We start from the raw sequence: 20005 nt of genomic DNA on the forward strand, positions 1-20005 counted from the left end.
GGATCGGGGTCTGGCGGGACGTCGGGATGTGAAGGGATACGGGGACTGTGAGGGAATATCGGGGATCTGAGGGGACACGCGGGCTTCTGAGGGAACACCGGGGATGTGAGGGGGCACCGGGGCTCACGGCGGCCCGCGGCCTGTGGGCTCCCGTGGCCCGGCCGGGACTCGGGTGGTCAGGCCACCCCGATGTGGGCCGGCGGAGCCTCGAGATCCCTTCAGGCTGTGCTCCCAGCGCTGCCTTCTGGGGTCTAGTGTTTTCACATTACTTCATAAAAGATACCAGAAAACTACTCAGAAAGGACACTGGGACTGCAGAACAGGCGCTCACAGGTTAATGAGTGCAGGAGTTCATGTGTGGCACAAAAGGCTGTGTATTCAGCATATGCACCTGTGTATCCCATCCCTTATGTACATCCTACCCCTCAAGCAGGCACCATTTCCATAAAAGAGATGTAGGTGGACTTAAACCTTTCCCATCAGGTGGGCTGAGGCCAGGGTTTGCCTGGAGAAGGTGCTTGGCCCCTGAGCCCCAGAGCAGGGGGTAGAAGAGGCAGGTGAGGTGGGGGCAGTAGGGACCTGGTTCTTGTCCCACAGAACATTCACATGTAAAGATGTTTTTCAGAGTCCATCCCAGTGAGCCATGGAACACAAGCCACTGGGCACGAACAGGAGCAAAGTGGATCTGCTCATTGCATGAAGAGCTGAGTGGAGCAGCTGCTCCCACAAAAGCTTAGCATGAGGCAGGAGTGAGCTCTGTGTGCCAATGGTAGAAGATAGAGCAGTGGTGGAAGGCAGCATGAAATAACACACGGGGCATGAACCCCCTGACTGAACCCACCGTGGGGCTGCAGGGCTTGGAAGAAGCATCTCCAGATAGGGCGTCCTGCACAGACCTCATTCTGCCATGGGCTGATTGCCCCTTCTCAATGGCTCCAAATGCCAGGGCATTTTCCTAATATTCACTAAGCACACAAAAAGTCCCAGCAAAGCCAGAACTCTGCCAAATAACTCTGGGAAGCTTGGCATGTGCTTGAATTGGTTTCTGCAGCTGGTTGCTGGGATTTTTTTGAAGCACCTGGACACTGTGAGGAGCAACAAGGCAGGCTGGAGGGTTTCTTCCATTCCCACCCACCATGGCCATCAGGACACTGCACTCCACAATCACTGTGTTATTTCCCCTGGCATTGCAGGCAGCAGCAGAACATTGGATTGCCTCACCTCCACTGCCAGCCCCCTGCACAACCACTTCAGTTCCAGCTCTTCCCACATCCCATACAGGTACAGCCTCAATTCCTTTGTTAACCAAAGCGTCCCCTCAGAATTTTGTCAGAAAAGAAGCAGCCCTTTATCAGATTTGCTTGAATTTACCTTAGCAGGCTGGTGGATGGTGTTTAGTTTCCCCTAATTCCTGAACCAAGATCATTGTCCCCAAGCCCTTTATAGAAACCAATGGCTCAGCTGGGAATGCCTTGGTTCAGCAGATTTATGAAGTCTTACAAATACCATTTTAATTTTTTAAACTTTCTTAAGCTGTTAATAATTGATCATTGGTCTATAATTTCATTGGTGGTTTCCTAGGGAACAGTGATCATGACCTGATTACATTAAATTTGGGGAGAGAAGAATCCATGCAGTAAACAGAAATACAGGGTGCTTTAAAAAGTCAGACCCCAAAAACACAAGCAAAACTGAGAAAACAGTGATAGGTAAAGGCAGACAGAAAATAGTGGAAAAGGGCAATTCTTTAAGATTTATTTCGAGAGCCACCAACCCAGCATCAGAGCAGAGAAACCTCCATCCTACTTAGTGCTGTATTGAAAGTAATAATTAGCAATAAAAAAGAAACCCATAATAAATAGATGGAAAGGGAAATAATTAACAAATTTCTGAATATCATAACTAGTAATTTGTATCAGCAAGGCAATCTGGCTGCCTGCAGTCACTCCATAGGGGACTGTGTCTGTAGCACTGCACCTTTTGCCTGGTCACAGTAAGAATTTGCTCCCTCTTTCCTACCTCGGGCATTGAAAACCAGTCTGGATTTTGGGCTGCAGAGGGCTCTGGCTCCTGGAGAGCCTCCGGAGAGCAGATCTCAAGGTCAAGCTTTGGTTCTTTGAACCTTTCAGCTCTCAAGTCCTCTGGTGAGGTGCCAGGGCCTCACCACCCTCACAGGGAAGAATTTACCTCTGGATGATTCCCTGTTGCACTGCCCACCCATCTCACACATTAGCCATAATTTAAAACTCCTCCCAGGGTTTCATGTCAAGGGTTTGCACCCCAGTTTTGTTCTCCTTTAGCCAGAGCTCGTCTCTCATGGAGATGCTCCCTCTATCCCCTAAGTTTCTCTGGTTTATCTGTAAGCTGAAATTCCACCCCCATACACAGCTCTCGGAAGAGGGAAAAGTATAATTTTTTAGAAGACCTGTCTTCCTGTGGCCTTTGTGTGTTGAGGATGGTCTGACAGAGTCACAGAATATCCTGAGTTGAAAGGGACCCACAAGGATCATTGAGTCTAACTGCAAGTCTGTGCTACTGTGCCCTCTGGGAATGTGCAGACAGCTGGGGTGGCAACAGAAAGATCTGTCTCCCCCCTGCAGGAGTTTCCTTGGTGCCAGCTCAGTTATGTCTCCCTTATCTCACCCTTGGCTTCCCAGCACACTGCCAGCCACCCAAACACGTGACTTACCGGATTTAGGTGCTGGCAGAGATCTTTGAGCTTGACAGAATGCCCAAAGCTGCCAGTTCTGCAACCTCTTAATAAAATGAGGCTGTTCCTTTTCATTTACACACCTCTTGGATCCTAAAGTGATGCCTCTCGAGAAGCCATGCTAGAGTCTTGGGAGAGGCCTTGGAACCCTTTCAGCTCCAAATTGCCAGGTCCAATCCAGCAGCTTTAAGAGGTCTTGGCTGTTGGCACATCCATGGGAAGTGGTCCTGGGGACACCAGCTGCCTCTCTGGGGTGAAAGGACAACCAGGCTGCCTTTGAGCACTGCAGGCAGAGCCTGCCCATATGTCCCAGGCCATGCTGCCTCCCCAGCTCCCACCACAGTGGGAGGCTCACCCAGGCACAGAGGAGCAATGGTTGCTGAAATTCCCAGCCACATCTCCGTGCTGGTGGTGCTCCAGCATCTGTCAAGGGCCTGGAGCTCTGTAACTCCCAGCAGGGACACAGGGACACCCTGGGGACACTTTGCTGGAGGCTGGTGTGGGTAGAGACTGTGCCAGCTGCCTGCAGAGCATTGCCAGGGAAATCACACTTGAGGAGAAGAGGGATTGGGAAGAGCAGCAGGTATTCTGGAAAGCTTCCCCCTGTGTCATCCTTCCCAGCCCATGGAGATTTTCCTGTGTCTGAGCACTCCAAGGGGAGTCTGTTTCACTGTGCATGTTCTCAGCACTTAAAGGGCAAAGCAATACACCAAGAAACTTCAACCTGGCAGCCAAGATTGGGGGCTGCATGCTGACATGCCTTGGGGTGAAAGGGAATAGGGGCCCCACCCTGGGGAAAAGAAGCCCAAGACATCTGTCCTCAGCAAGTGTGAGGGGACCAAGAGAAGGTGTTGGATCCACTCACTCTCTTTAATCGGAACCACCATCCTGGTATTTTACTCCTGGGCAATGGCACTCCAGGGTAAAAAGTGCCAGTCTCAGGGCTGCGCCATGCAGCACAGCAGCAAAGTTAAGGGTGGGAGGAAATGAGGACAAGATGGAAAATGCTCTCAACAGAAGTCAGTGTGTCTGTCCTTGCACCACAACTCCCAGGATGTGTCCAGGGAAGCCCTTGCTGCATGTCCCTGAGCCACCGGCTGCTCTGGAGGAAGGTGCCACTGGGCATCATGGGGTGTGTGCTCTGCTCATGCTCCTTCCTCCCTCACAGGGAGCAGCAGGAGGCTGGGATGGAGGGCAAGGAGCAATGCAGATGTGGTAACACAAGGACAGCAGTAGTGAATCCCTTGCCCAGATACTGCCTAGGGTGACAGGGCCATGCGGATAGCAGAGGAACTGAAAGAGGAATTACTTAACCAAGTTCTTCTTTCCAACATCTGCATTTGGCTGCTGGCTGAGAGATGAGGGGCCAGAGCACACTGCCAGGCCCACGCTGGCATGGCTGCCCTGGGGACTCACTGGCACACACCCTGCTCCCAACCTGTCCTGCATTTTGGGTGTTTGGACGGGGAAGGGAAGGTCCTTGATGGACAGAGATAAGATGGTTTCATGAGCCAGCCAGGATCTTTAATACAGGTTAAACCCTGAAACCATGTATGGGGTGAGCAGGGCTGGGGTTTTCTGAACCCAGATGGTCTGAAACAGCAGGATGGACGTCCCCAGTGCGGCTGACAGGATGGCCCCTGTGGCTGCCCCTTGGGAATAACACCATGGGAAATGGGGGTGACAACAGCCAACAAAGAAAGGTGGTGGAGAACAGCTTGAGCCATGATCTCAGGGACACAGGTGCCAGTAGCAGGCAGCAGGAGCAGGGTTGGCAAGTTTGGCACAGGGGCTGGTTCTTCCTTCCAGAGGCTCATGTGAGAGGTTAGACAGGGACATTCCCCAGGCAAGTGCTTCCCCACTGCCTAAACCCTGCTGTCCCTGCTGCCTCCTCTCTGCCTGATCCTGTCTTTTTCTGGGTTTCTCCTGTGTTCCTGCTGAGTCTCCTGCACACTCCCAGCCTTGGGTGTGAGCTGAGTCACTGCAATGCCACTGCATCTCATTGCAACACCTCCTGTCTTCTGTTCTAGGCACCATGAGGAGCCTGTAAATACTTTCTTTGGGAAGATTTTTGTTTTGATGTAATTGCTCAGCTTCCTTCAGAGGCAGGCACTGAGAGGCACTGCGTGAGGCAACAGGGAAGGTCACGGGGAGAACCGAGGCAGCTGTAATTGGGGAGGATCAAACCCAGGCTTGAGCAGGGGTGTGGACAGGTGGCTCAGCCCGGGCTGGCATGAGGCTCCGGCGTGTCACCGCAGGCAATGACTGTCCCAGATCCTCCCCAAGCCCACAGTTACCTGTGACTACTCAGCTGGCTGCTGGCATCACCTGAGACAGGGCCAGTGGCCCCGTGATGACGAAGATGCTGCGCAAGACCACACCATTCCCGAGGTGGCCACAGCAGGATGCCATGCAGAAGGGTGACACATGGTGGGGGAAAGCAAACAGGGAGAGGACAAGCCCTCAGCCAGGCCATGCTTGGAGGGAAAGCACATGCCATCCCCACGCCTGGCCAGCCTGCATAATCTCAAAACACTCGTGTGACTCTGCTGAGGGATAACAACTCTGAGCCAGGCAGCTCCTTCCTGCCTCTGAGCACTGTAATGAGTGCTCATTTGCTGTGTGCTGCTAAGGACGTGAGTGTGAGCAGGGAAGCTTTGCTGTGGTCTGGTGGCTGCTCAGTCACCCATGGAGACAGCTTCAGTTCCTCTGGTGTCTGTGGAACCAGCTGAGGGAGGGCAGGAACAGGGCTCCCAGCTGCAGCTCTGAAGATGAGCATTGGATCCAGGCCTCTCCCAGTGCAGCCCAGCAGGAGATGGGATCTGGGCACAGGCCAGACAGTCAGAACTTCAACTGCAAACACCCCATCTGGGGCCAGATCCACAGCTGTGACACGCTCCCAGTGCCCTGGGAAGCCAAAATTCAGCTTTGGCCATCACCAGGACCAAAGGCACCAAGGTGGAGAGTGGTGTTTCCCAGCTCAGGGGGTCCTGGCAGTGCAGTCATGACTGCCACTGTCAGATTGGCCTCATCTTAACACCAATGCTGCTGATTCCTGCTCCCATACCCAGACACCTTCACCCTTGCCCTGGTTCTCAGTTCATTTCCTCCTTTCCCAAGGGTCACCCAGGGTCCAGAAAGCAGCTACAAATCCCCAAGATCAGAGAGGAACAGTTTCCAAAGCAGTCATACTCAAAGCCATCACTCTGGCATTCAGCTACATGGAGACCCCAAAAAATTATAGAATCATAGAATTACAGAATCATTTAGGTTGAAAAAGCTCTTTAAGATCAAGTCCACCTGTTCCTCCAGCATTGCCAAGGCCACTACTAAAACGTCCCCAGGTGTCACATCTACATGATTTTTGAACACTTCCAGGAACTCCACACTTCTCTCAGCAGCCTTTTCTGATGCCTGAATTCCTTCTCTTTATCATGTAGAAAAAAGGCAGTGACTGGGTGCTGCCCTGCTTCCTGCTTGTCATAGCCTAGGGCGGGTTGAGTTCACTGGGGCACCCCAAATCCCCCCCAGCAGTCACAGCACCCAAGCTACCCCATGTCCCTTGTTCAGTAGAGCTGCCTCAAGCCATGGCTGTCCTTGTCCCCACCACAGTCCCCTTTCCCCACCCTTCTCTTCCTACTCCCTCTGCCCACACTGTGCAAACTTTCCCCGCTTTGGTGTTCTCAGCACCAGCAGCACCTTCTCCTGCCAACTTGGCAGCCAGCGGGCAGGACGGGCAGGGCAGCCAGACACCAGCAACTGTGACCACACTCTACCGCCGGCACTTTCATCCTTATCTGGAGCATTCCACCTGACCCCTGGAGTGGCCTGAGAGTGCCACATTCCCACGCACGGGAGCTGGCACCTGCTTCCAAAAACCAGGGCAGGGCCCAGTGTGGAGTGCTGCTGTTCGGGAGCGGGGTGGACAGACAGATGGACACGGCAGACTGACCATGCCCGTGCAGGGATGGACTGACCCCACACCAGGAACCACCACAGCTGCTCACAGCCACTGCCCCCCACAGTGCATGTGAGCTCCTGTCACATACACACGTGGCCTCTTGCACACACACAGAGTCCCTACACACATACACAACCCCTGCACACACACACACAGAGCCCCTACATGCACAGCCCCTTGCACACACCCACAGAGCCCCTACACACACACACACACACACACACACACACACAGAACCCCTACCCACACACAGAGCCCTACACACCCACAGAGCCCCTACACACACACACACACACACAGAACCCCTACAGACACACAGAGCCCTACACACACACAGAGCCCCTACACACACACACACACAGAACCCCTACCCACACACAGAGCCCTACACACACACAGAGCCCCTACACACACACACACACAGAACCCCTACCCACACACAGAGCCCTACACACACCCACCCACAGAGCCCTACATGCACAGCCCCTTGCACACACACACAGAGCCCTACACACACACAGAGCCCCTACACACACACAGAGCCCCTACACACACACACCCACAGAGCCCTACATGCACAGCCCCTTGCACACACATACAGGACCCCTACACACACACGCCCACTTCCACACACTCAGGTGTCCAAGTGGGCACATGTGAATTCGTGTTGTGTCCCACACCTGGCACACGTGCAATGCCCAGCGCATGTGCACACAGCTGTGGAACGCCCAGGTGTGCACTCACACAATGGCACGGCTGCACACACAGCCACACCCACGGCCACCTGGCACACGTGCAATGCCTGGGGCACACACAGGTGCACAGTGCCCTGCGCACACACACACCGGTGCACGTAATACCCAGCGGGGTGTGTGCGCGCACTGAGAGCTCACACCCAGAGGGATGTGTACACACACACACACCTCACAGACAGGTTCACAGTAGCACACACAGGATGACACACACATAAATGACTGCAAACAGTGGCACACACGTGTGCACTTAGACACACGTGTGTGTGCGCGCGCACACACACACACACACACACACACACACACACACACAAACACAAACACACATTCCCTCTTCCTGATCCTCTCACGGTCCCGCCCCACTCCGGCGCCGCCCCCGGCGCGTGCGCGGTCCCGCGGTGGCGCGGGCGGGGCCGGACGGAGCCGCAGCCGGAGCCGCCCGGCCCGGTGAGTGAGAGGGGAGGCGAGGGGCGCCGGAACCGGCACCAGCGCCGGGGGGGTGAGCATCGGGGAGTGATGGTAGCAGTAGTGGGGGGGGGGGGGGGGGTCGGGCCGGACGGGGGATGCGTGGGGCCGCGGCCTCTTGTCCACTCGGCGGGGCGGCCCCGCCCGGAGCTGCGGCAGCGCCGGGGCCCTTGGCCGGCTCCTCCCGCTGCCGCCTCCGCGCTCCGGCGCGGCTCGGGCTCGATGCCGGCGGTGCTTCCTGCGCGGGCCCGCGCGGGTCGCTTCCCCCGTAGGCTGCGGCGGATGGAGGCGCCTCCGCCGGGGATGCTCGGTCGCGTTCGGGGGGCTGCGCCTGGCTGGGACCCGCCGGCATCCTGGGGGAGCTCGGACCACCCCTCCCTGCCGGGGAACGGACACGGGCCTGTGGGGACCGAGGGGACATCTGCCGGCCCCTCTGCGCCCCGGGGCCCTGGCTCGGTATGAGAAAGTCTCTTAAGCCAAGACACACCTTGATGGGCTGGAGCGTGTCGAGGGAAGGGAACGGATCTGGGGAACGGTCTGGAGCACAAGTCTAATGAGAAGCAGCTGGGGGGGCTCAGCCTGAAGAAAAGGAGGCTCAGGAGAGACCTTCTCAGTCCACAACTCCCTAACAGGAGGGTGCAGCCAGGTGGGGGTCAGACTCTGCTCCATGGGAACAAGTGATGGAACAAGAGAAAACAGCTTCAGGTTGTGCCACGGCAAGTTTAGGTTGGATATTGGGAAAATTTCTTCACGGAAGGGGTGGTCAGGCGCTGGAACAGGTTGCCCGAGACAGTGGTGGAGTCCCCATCCCTGGAATGTTCAAAACCAAGTAGAAGCAGAAGGGATCTCCCTGTCCTCTGCTCACAGCTGCCCGGGTGGCCTGTCCTGCCCAGCCACTGAAAACTGCAGGGCTGTACAAGGGTCCATGAGAAACCTGTGTGTTGGGCTCCAGACCTTGTTCTTGCTAAATTCATGAGGCCAGTGAGTTGGCAGAGTTTGTCATTTTATGAGCAGCTGCAGACTCACTGGGCAAACTAGCAATGTTGTTTTTAAGGCAAAGGGGTTGACCAGCTCTTGCAGCAGCTTTGTTCCCCTCTCCTGCTGCTGCCCCAGCACAAAGGCAGTTACAGACACAACCATAGAGCCCATCAGGTTCTGTATGCCCACTGGCCCACTCCCACTGCAGGACAGCAGCTGTGCACAAGCCAACCCCTCATTCTGCAAACAGCATCCAGCCCCAGCTTTCTTCTTTATTTCAAGGCCCAAAGTTCCTGTCTGGGTCAAACCCAGACTCATGTATCTGTCGGACACTGGGTGTTGGGTTTGTAGAGGGCTGTGAGGTCGCTGGTCCCCGCAGCACCCCACCCAGCACCCCACCAGCCTTACAGCCTCTTAGAAAGTTTTATTACTGTTTGCACAACCAAGGTGAGGTTTTTATGGTCTCGCTCTGTCGTGACTCCCAGATCTCTGTGTGAAGGTAAAGACGCCCCAGCAGTGAGAGCTGTGTCACTGAACACTCATGGCTGGTCTGGTGGCTGCTGGCCCTGGTTGCTCTTTGCAGGACCTGGGACTTTCTGGATGCACCCGCCTCGGAAATCACTCGCTCTTCCTGTAAACAGTGGCCATAAAAGTCCTTGCCCTGCTATGGCTGATTAATTTCCAACACAGACACTGTGGGGAGCAGAGAGGAATTTCCTGCTCCAGTGACAGTGTGAAAAGTACCCAGGGACTGACCACGCATGCAGCCCTCACCGGGTGTGTGATGCCACTACCCCAGGCACAGCTGTGGAGGTGCAGGCACCTGGCAGTTCATCTTGTAGGGGTGACACGGTGTCTCTGTCAACCAGCAGGAAGAAATGCTGGGTTTATATTAAAAAAGGCAACGTCTGCCATTTCCAGGGCTGGTTTCTATGGGAACGGGACATCAGAAGAGCAGAAATGTGGTGTGTGCTCTAAAATAACTCCAAGCTCCCGGGAGCACATGGCCTTTGCTCGGCCCTTTCCGCTGAGGCGGTGGCCAGGCACAGCCACCTCCCAGCGATGAGGCAGTGTGGAAGTGGGTCAGGAGGTGGGATGCTGTGACCTTGATCCCTGCCTATCCTCAGCCTGTCTTCATCTAAATCCACTGGCAGAACAGCTCCGGTCCAGGCTGGCAACTGGTGCCACCACGTTATCCAGCACAGCTTGGTACTGCGGCAGGGGCTGGTGGGGACCAGTCTCATATCCACTTAGGCAGGCTGTGGGCAGGCAGGAGTGTCTCCTTCCTCACTGACCTCCCTGAGGATGACCAGGGTGTGTCCACACGTATTCAGGAGACCCTTCCTCCTGCTGTGGTCAGATGCAGACAGGAGGGAGAGGAACTGGGTTGTTCTCCCAGAAGCTGGTGGTGGTTGCCTCTCTCTCCTTCCAGATCTTTGGCCCTGCCTCTTGGTGGGAAATTCAGTCTTATCTTGTAGTGCTTGAGGTCAGGCGGGAGCATCTCCAGCGGGGACAACCCAATGTGCTGCCCTGCAAGGCACCTTGTTGTCTCAGAGGTCATCATCCACCTGTGGCACTCAGCCCTCCCTTACTGCTGAAGATGGGCCCAGATACGGACCTGGGCCCTGCCTGAGATGCCTCTGATCATAGACATCTCAGCTGCTGGCTGATCCAGGCAGCACCTCCCAAAACAGATTTTCTCTCTTGGGCTGGAAAAAAAAAATCGTGCTTTGGATACCAGAGCCTGGAAAACCATTTTTGCTCTCAAATCCAGTTAGAACTTTTGTAACTTAGCTTCTTCCTCCTCTCATCTCCAGCAAGCAAAAGGTCCAGAACGAGTTTTCTTGGAACACTTGAAAACTTGGAAAGTATTTATTGGCAATAATGGAGTTTTCAGTCTTTGTATAGTGTTTGTGTTACCCAAGAGCTGCTTGACATTTTCCTGGCAGCAGCTGTAAGACCCATGGGGGCGGTCGGGGGGGGCAGCTTGAGTTCGAGGGTGCGGCGGGGCAAGCAGGATTTGGGATCTCTGCGAGGGCAGCAGCTGCTCCTGCCTGAGCTGCAGCATTCGTCCTCTTTAAAGTGAGACACACTTTGATTCCCTTGGTTTGCTCTGGATTCCTTCAAGGGGGTGCATGACAAAGGTTTCTGCTTGGGGGTGGGGGGACTTATCTGGGGGCATTTCAGATGCTGCTGTGTGGAGTGTGTGTGTGGGCCCGGGGCACCTGCTAAGGGATCCTGTGGCACAGCATGGACTGTTCTGCTTGGCCACACATGGGACAGAGGTCAGCTGGAGACATAGCATGTTATGAGGTGCTTGAAGGTGCATTTGCCAATTCCCCATTGCTATTCCTTTCCTGCTTGCTCTGGGCAGAGGTTCTGATGGACATTTGGGGCTAAAGCATAAGATTTCTTCTGCTTTTTCCTGCCTGGAGAAAGATCCTTGAACACAGATATCCCTGCTGTTGTGGGAATCTGTCTTCTGTGCATGGAGTGACAAAGAGACGGTGGTTTTTTTGTGCTCTGAGAACACATTTGGGTTTGGCATTGGGGCTGGGAAGGGGTGTGCAAAGCCAGGAGAAGGCTCCTGGGTTTAGAGTTAAGCCTGTGAAGGTGTGTGCCAGGGCTGGAGAAGGCTCCTGGAGAGCTCAAGGAGCTGGTGGCAGAGAGCAGGTGAGGCGGGTGGGTGTTGTTGCTGTGCCCTGCGTGTGTCTCAGGTTGCTGTTGCTGCAGCTCTGTTGCCACTGGAGCTGTGCTCGCTGTGTGCGTTCACCAGCTGGGAGCCAGGGTTGGCAGGCTGGGTCAGCAACCTCCCCTCCTCTCACTGTGGCACCCTGAAGCCCCTGCTGAGCTTGCTGGGTGCCAGCTGCGTCCAGGGAGCTGATACCCAACCAGGGCTGGAGAACGTGCTGTGGAGCATCTGCCAGGACATTGCTCGTGGGTTATGTGCCCATCCGTGTCCCTGTAGCAGCTTTCAGTGCTGCCAGGCTTTGGAGCATCGGCTCAGAGCTGACTCCGCTGTGATCCTGTCGGGATTTGCTGTGTTTGGAGGCTGGCACTGCTTGGTGGGGGCTGCCCAGAGTCTGGGAGTGCGAGCAGCAGCCTCTGCTGGTGCCAGGGCTGCCCCTTCTCCATACTGCTCTGCAAGCCCAAAATCCCAGCCAGCGTCCTGGTGGGATAGCAGTGCTCCGACAGGAAATACCACTGCAAATGGGGACACAAACAACTTGAAGGGATGGCAGATGCTTCCCGAGAGGGGGAGGAGGCAGCGGGGGATCATTCTCAAGCACCGACCTTCCCTTGTGCTTGCCTTGCCCTTTTCTCATCCTTGCCTCTCCCAGCAAAGTTTCTGCTGGGAAAGCACCCAGTGTTGCAGAACCAACCCTTCACACGGCAGGGGGTGGAGGCACAACTTGGAATCTCCACCCATCCCAAAATTGCCAGGAGTTTGGCTGGTGTTGGCAGTTCTGTAACCCTGTGCTCCTGCAGCTTGAGGAAAGCTGTTCCTGTCTGCTGCTGGGAAGGACCCGGGTTGGATATTGAAACAGCAGCTTCCTTCTCTGAGAAGAGCCATGCCAGAAACCAGGGGCTCTTACTCTTAGGGGAGGAAACACAATGGTTATTTTTGGGGTCAAGCCAGCTGCTGTGGCTCCAGGCTGGGAGCAGAGAGCTGCCCTGGGCTGTGTGGGGTGTGGGATGCTGCCCTCCTAGCCCGGCTCCACCAGCAGCTGGCATTCACAGCTCTCTCCTCTCTCTCCTCCAGGGTCCTGCGGAGCGGTGGTGGCGGCGCTGGGCCCCTTCTGATGGGAGGATGGTTGTGCTCAGGCAGTTTAGGCTGCTGCTCTGGAAGAACTACATCCTGCAGGTAGGCTGGCACTGCACCTGGGGGCTGCTTCTGGCACCGCTAAATGGGGATACATCAGAGCTTGCCTGACGGGGTCTGCTTTGCTTTGGAATGACCCCGAGATTGTAGAAGTCCTTGTTCCCTCGCCCATGCAGCCGAAGAAGAAGTCTGGAATGCGTGAGGTCAAGTTTTCAAGGTTGTTAATTTTCCCTTATCTGTAGCATTCTCCCTCTGACCTGCCAAGGTCCATCTAGTACAGAAGCCATGGCAGTCTGCCTCTGCCTCGGGCGGCTCCCACATTATATACTCAAAACCACGTGTAGTATGTTTACAATAATGTGCCAATAACTATCACCTATGTCAGACAGTGTTTCTCTACTTTAAACCAATAGAAAAGTGTCACCATCACACCAAGACATGGAGGACAAGACGAAGGAGAAGAAGGCTAGGATGCACCCAGATTCCTCCATCTTGTACCCCTGAATTACACTCTAAAAACCCCAAAATTCTGCTTTTCCATCCTGTGTCAATTCACCTATTACACTACTCAAACTCTTTTGGTTTGTAATTCTTCATCCAGGGTTGGCAGTTTTTTCCACGGGCTAAAATCGAAGCCACAGATGTTTTTGACTTTTTGCCAAGGTCTCCAAGACCCCTGCCAGGGTCTCGAGACAGCCAGGGCAGCCAGAGGGATGTCCTGGATTCTGACACTTGCCCAGCCTCTGGCTTTGTCAGGAAACCTCCCCTGTGGACACAGGGCATCTCTAGGAGGAAAACTGGGTTATTTGTGCACATGGTGTCTTTTGTGCTGGTCTCTGTGACTTTATGGGCTGTGCTATGTACTCAGTTTTCTTGTCCCTGGCCCCCCCAGCCTGCCTTCTGGCAATGAGCTCAGCTCCCTTCTCCTGGGACAGGGTAACCCACACCCCATCCATGTGACAGTGGGGTTTTTTGAGCTGTCTCATTGCACAGCCTCCTCTGGAAGTCCTGGTTCCCAAAACCCCCAAAAATCCCCAAAACCCACTGGAGCCCTGGGTTTTTTTTCCTCTATTCCTTTCTACTACTAGCAGGAGCAGCTTTTAGAGGTCCTAAAAATATTAAACTATTGGCACCCACTGCCAGCCCACCTCCCACCATGGCAGCTGGGTGGTACTGAGGAATCTGGGGACCTCAGGGCTGGCAGGTCCCACCTGGTGCTGGCCCAAGCCGCAGCCCCTTTAAGTGTTCCTGGGTGGATTCTGTGGCTCCACTGGGAGCTGGAGCCAGCTCTGGCAGCGCGCGGGGGAAGAGGAGGGAGCAGGGATGGCTGCAGCCTGGCTTTACGCTTTCACTTACCCGTCTGCAGCTCAGCACAGCGTTACTGTAAAAATAAACCAAAGGAAGAGGGAAGTGCTGGCTGCACCCGGCCTTCTGACAGGCACAGAACAGGGAACTGGGCTTCGAGGGGATGAAAGGGACTGGTAGCAGGGCTGATTTGCAGCCAGAAGCATCCCCCATCCTCTCTGGAGGGGGAAAACGTTATTTTCTGGGTGTGCTCCAGCGTGGGGACGCATCTCAATGTGTTTTCCAAGGCCACAAGCTGACTCAGGTCTACTGTGCCAGGATACAGCTAAAAGTCCTGTTCCTGATAAAGAAACAGAGCTCTGATGGATGCTGGCACACGTGGCTCTCCAGAGCTGCCTGGGCCCGGTGGAGGTGGTGATTATGGATGAGTATCCCTGTCACCTCTGGAATACAACGCTTGAATGACTTCTGCTGCAGAGCTGGTGAATGTGTATGAACCTGTGGGTTCAGGGAAGCAGAGAGCTGTTCTGAAGGCAGCCCAGAAGACAGGGAGAGGTTTAGCACGATAGTAAATCAGCGGGAGGCAGCTGGGCTGCCAGGGCTGCATTATAAACTCATCAGACATCTGCAGTGTTCACTTTTATGAGCGTGGCTTTGGGAAAGCTCCTTTTTCCCTGCCTGCCTGAAGCTTCTGCCTCCTGCCTATGATGCTGGGGCTGGCTGGGGCTGGTGCAGACTCTTCCTCCCAGAGGAAGTCCCAAGAGGCGTTTTGGGCTTTGGCAGTGGGTGCTGAGAGCCAGGGTAATGGTAGTCCCCTATCATCTCCTGACAAACTGCCCAAGATCCCGTTCACCCTGGCTCCTGCAGGGCTGTCCCTTCCCACGATGTCCAGGCTGCGCTCAGGCTCCCTACCTGCCCCACTGGAGAGTCTGCCCACCTGAGCCTGCCCACTGGCTGCTGGATAAAATCCACTTGCTGAGACAGCAAAGTTGTGAGACTAAAGCTCTTGGTGCTCCTCTTTCCTAGTGGTGCTCCTCTTTCCAGCCTGGCAAAGGGGAGGGTGCAAAATCCCCATGTCTTGTGAAGTCCAAATTAGCCAGAGGCCTCAGAAAAGGTTAATGCTGCTGCTGCTGCTCCAGACACGTGCTCTGAGCAGCCATGAACCCCTGTGGCCAGGGACATCTCTGAGCTGTCACTGCTGTGGCTGAGGCTTTGTGCTGTGCTGCTCTTGAGCCTGGCCTGGGGTGAAGGCAGCTCGCTTTGCAGGAGGAAATCACAGAATCCCAGAGTGGTTTGGATTGGAAAGGACTATCCATCTCACTGCCCTGCCATGGGCAAGGACACTTTCCACTAGACCAGGTCGCTCAGATGACCACAGTTCCCTTGGGACACCAGTTTGAAATGCTAATTGACCTAGGTTGGATGCTAATGAACCTGTGTTGGTGGGGGATGTTACTAGCTAGGGGATGTTGTGCAGGAGAGATAGCCCTGGGGGAATTGATGAATGAAGGTCCAGAGTGCAGGGCTTGAGTTCATTCTCCAGTTGCTTGAATCTCAATTTAAAAATAAAAAGAGTCACTGTGTGTAGTGCAGTAGTGGCTTGGGTATGCCCTTGGGTGTGCTTGCCATGCTGTAGTCCTCCTGTAGCCAGAGGCTCTGCTGGGCCCCATCCTGGGATGCAGATCCCACATCCAGCTGCCTGGACTAACTCAGCTCCAGCAGGAAAAGTCACACTGGTTCCAGCAGTGCTGCTGCACGTGGCAGAGCCCCAGGACACAGGGAAGGAGCAAAGGACAAGCCTGGGTCATTCAACCCAGCATCGTGGTGAGGAAGGCTCTGGTGGAGGCTGGTTGGAGCTGGAGCAGTGCTTAGGGTAGGGGACCCCTTGGCTGGAGCGTCCCGAAGGATGTGGGAACTAGCACAGTGTCATTCCTGGCCTCTGGAAAACCCCAGGTTGTGAAACCTTGTGGAATGCAAGAATGCTATTGCTCCTTGGTGTTCTCATGCCCTGAACCTCATGACTATGCTCATCTACCTTCTGTGTTTGCATCTTGCTTTTTATCTCTTGAGAGAGAGAGAGAGGGAGAGCGTGTACTATCCATGGGTATGTATCTGTGTATTGATACATACTTATGGTAGATATCTAGATGTCTGTGTGATACATGATATATTTTATGTCCTTACCCCATATTTGTATCTTTCCCCTGGCCTGCAGAAGCGGCAGATCCTGGTGACGCTGATCGAGGTGTGCCTGCCGCTGCTCTTCGCAGCCATCCTGATCGCGCTGCGGCACCGCGTGCACTCCATCAGCCACCCCAACGCCACCCTCTACCCCACCGAGTCTGTGGATGACCTGCCCAGCTTCTTCTCCTCCCAGCACGCCAGCAACCCCTGGGAGCTGGCCTATGTCCCCTCCAACAGCAGCGCTGTCCGCAGCATTGCCGAGGCAGTGGAGAGAGCTCTGCCCATCAACATCAGAGGTGAGCAGGGCTGGGGCTGCCCCTTCCACCCCAGAAATTCTTTACTCTGAGCAGCCTGGTCCAGTGGAAGGTGTCCCTGCCCGTGGCAGGGTCTTGGAACTGGATGATCTTTCATGTCCCTTCCAACCCAAACCATTCTGTGACTGATTCTGAGTCCTCATGCTCTTGGAACACCATTTTTTTCTGAACTTCAAGGCTATAATTTGATGTTTTTTGGGTTTTTTTTCACTAAAATGACAGGATGTAGGGTTGCTTTTTGGTCTCATTTTATTGCAGTTTCCATCTAGAAAAATATCACCCTAAAACAGTTAAAGAAGGTGGCAGCACTTCCCTTGTAGAGAGTATTTTTGGAAATCTTTTGGCAGAGAAAAATTTAGCACTTGGTGTTCCAAACTGTTAGGATTTTCTGTGGGAAAGCTGACTCTTGCTCTCAAGGAGGAGGAATGTCTGCATGCCAAGGATGCAGGGCAGCATCCTGCGTAACTCTCCCATGTGTGACAGCAGGCATGGCGCATCCCTCCTGTCCTGGACCCATCGATGCTCCTAGGGATGGCGGAGCAGCAGTGCATGGTGCATTGCTGTGCCCTATCCCTGCATCTCCCCGTTTCCCCCTCCACAGCTCAGGGCTTCCCCTCGGAGCGGGACTTCGAGGAGTATGTCAGGCTGGACAACCGCTCGGGCAGCGTCCTGGCCGCCGTCGTGTTCCGGCACTGCTTCCCGCAGGGCTCGGCCCCGCTGCCCCTCCAGGTGAGCCAGGGGAAGGTGGGACAGCATCCCCCACCCAGGTGTCACCGCCATCTGTCCCACCCACCTCCGACCCTCCCTGCAGGTGGAGTATGAGCTGCGCTTCAAGTACAGCCCGAGGAACGCTCCACGGAGCGAGCAGACGGGGCTGAACCCCAACCTGGACCGGGACTGGCACACCAGTTACCTCTTCCCGCTCTTCCAGCTGCCCGGGCCCCGCGAGGCCAAGTTTGCTGATGGGGGCACACCAGGTGAGCACGGCCGAGGATGTGGGGTCACCTTCCTACAGCACCTGACAGGCTCTCAGCTTTTTAGGAAATAGGTTAATTTAAAAGAAATTATTAAATTCACTTAATTATAATGAAATATTGATTTATATTGATGCCAGCATTAAATTTATATCTGTGCAAGGTGAACAATTAAATATTTGTTTATTATAAGCATATATTTATTTTAAATAAATATAAGCAATTAAATATTTTTATATATATTAATTTTTTAAAATTTACATATAAATCTTTATTAATATATAAATTGTTAAATGGTTATGCTTTTCTATAGATGTTTATATTCAGTTTTGTGCATAGATAAACAATTCATCAAATAATGACACAATTTTGAATTAATATTTAAATATTAATTATTAACTATAGAGCTTCTTAATATTTATTTATATATTAATTCTAAATAACTATTATATATTAATATGTCTTTATTTTGTTGGGTTATTATTCATTACTTAGATGTAATTGGATTATATTTACAATTTTGTTATATTCATTATAGCTATCCTTTATTTAAATTTTATCCCGTGACTTCATGGGCACTGCTTGGCCTCTGGGCATCTCTGCTGAGCAGGGTTGGATAAGAATAAATTTTAATGTGCATGAATCATTTTAAAATTTAATTTTTTTCCCATTTCAATTTTTAATGGAAATTTTATTTCACTATCCAAACTGCCCCGTGTTTATTGTACTGCTTAAGTAAATAGAGCAGTTCTATGGTTTGCTGTGTTTAAGGGCAGCCAAAACACTGGCAGAGCATGAGCCAGCAGGGACATTGCTGGAGCTGGTGCTGGCTTAGGGCTGGATTTTTGGGAACTCCTCCTGTGGTAGCAAAGGGAATATTTCCCTCAGTGGGATTTCTCCCACTGTGTTCGATTGCAGTGTCCATAGAGAGTGAGGGTGAGGAAGTGGGTGAACAGGTTTTGCTCACAGTGTGTAAATAAAGCAGAGCCCCAGAGTGTTTGCTCAGTACATGAGTTAATATCAAACAAAGTTCCCAATGTCATAATTCCACTGTTACCTTCTCTCTCTATGGGTCATTTTAGCCAACTGACTTTCAAAATGTTCATTTGGGGTTTTGTAAGAGAATTTAAGTTCCTGTTCAGGTAACATTTGACAGCAATTCCACTTAAAAATAAACTATTTTAAGTTTATCTTGTTCTCTAAAGCTGTGTCAAGAGAGGTTTAGATTGAATAATAGGAAAAGGCTCTTCCCCCAGAGGGTGCTGGGCACTCTCCAGGCTCCCCAGGGAATGGGCACAGCCCCGAGGCTGCCAGAGCTCCAGGAGTGTTTGGACAGTGCTGCCAGGGATGCCCAGGGTGGGGTTGTTGGAGTGTCTGGGCCAGGAGTTGGAGTCAATGATCCATCCTTGTGGGTCCCTTCCCACTTGGGAGATGCTGTTGGGAAATAAAGATATTTTCAGTGTTTTCTAATGCACAAAAGTTTACACCACACATGTGAGTCATGGGATATACTTTTTCTGACTGCAACCTGTGTAGTATTGTTTATTCTTCTGGTTTACAAAAAAAAAAAGGGGTGAAACACAAGCCCAGTGACTTGTGGTGGTTGATGGTGACAGAGAATCTTCCCATTGAACAGAGTTTTCCTGGCAGCTCCTTCTAAATGATGTTTATGCAAGGTCCAGGTTTGGTGTAGTGGAAGGTTACCCTGCGTGTGGTGGGATATGGAACAAGTTTTAAGGTCCCTTCCAACCCAAACCAGTGATTCTGTGAATTTGCTGTGGTATCAATCCTTCCTTGTCTCCCGTGTCACAGTGATACTTATATTGCTTTTCCTCTGCACTTCAGTTTTAGTCCCTGTTCCTCTTCCCATGCAATCCTTCCCACAGAGGCTGTTTGTCCCTCCAAACCCCAGCCCCGTCTCTATTCCCGGTGTGGTTCTTGCCGTGCAGGTTATCTCCGGGAGGGATTCCTGGCGGTGCAGCACGCCGTGGACAGGGCCATCATGCAGTACCACGCCAGTGCCAGCTCTGCCAGCCTGCTGGAGAACATCACCGTGGTGGTGCAGCGCTTCCCCTTCCCGGCCTACGTCAATGACCTCTTCCTCCTGGCCATCCAGAACCAGCTGCCCTTGCTGCTCATGCTCAGCTTCACCTACACCTCGCTCAACATCGTCCGCGCCGTCGTCCACGAGAAGGAGAAGAAGCTGAAGGTGAAAGCTGGGATGTGCTCCCCTCCCTCTGCAGCTTTTCCCAATGGATGATATCTTTAGATCAGGAACAAAATCCCTGCTGGGTGTAGGGCCAGTGAGCAGGAGGGGGAGATGGCAGCAGATTAGCAAGCCCCAGGGAAGAATGTTGCTAATCTGCTGCCATGAGGAGGCTGGGCTCTCCTTGCCGTGCAACCCGGGGTGCTGGACTGCAGGGATGGTGTTTCTCCTGGGCTGGGAGAGAGGGCAACATGTCTGGGTTCCAGAGTGTGTGGATTCAAGAGTTCAGCCTGTTTGAAGGAAGGGTTTTGCCTTTTGCATGTAGAGACCCCT

The 20005-nt window shown here is 53.4% G+C and overlaps 1 protein-coding gene across 2 annotated transcripts in view; it reads left to right on the forward strand.

The window, feature by feature from the left end:
• The first annotated feature begins 1271 nt into the window (after positions 1-1271).
• Positions 1272-20005, forward strand: part of ABCA3 (ATP binding cassette subfamily A member 3) — a 38983-nt gene continuing 20249 nt past the window's right edge. The window contains exons 1-6 of one of the 2 annotated variants that reach the window (XM_053957635.1): positions 1272-1281; positions 12630-12731; positions 16210-16474; positions 17094-17221; positions 17304-17469; positions 19416-19675. In XM_053957635.1, coding sequence (XP_053813610.1) covers positions 12678-12731; positions 16210-16474; positions 17094-17221; positions 17304-17469; positions 19416-19675 — 873 coding nt within the window. In that variant the 5' untranslated portion in view covers positions 1272-1281; positions 12630-12677. Of the gene's footprint in view, positions 1282-7839; positions 7871-12629; positions 12732-16209; positions 16475-17093; positions 17222-17303; positions 17470-19415; positions 19676-20005 lie in introns of those variants that run through there. The other variant, XM_053957633.1, reaches the window with a different exon arrangement.

The sequence above is a fragment of the Vidua chalybeata genome, chromosome 16, assembly GCF_026979565.1.
Source record: "Vidua chalybeata isolate OUT-0048 chromosome 16, bVidCha1 merged haplotype, whole genome shotgun sequence".
Taxonomy (NCBI): Eukaryota; Metazoa; Chordata; class Aves; order Passeriformes; family Viduidae; genus Vidua; species Vidua chalybeata.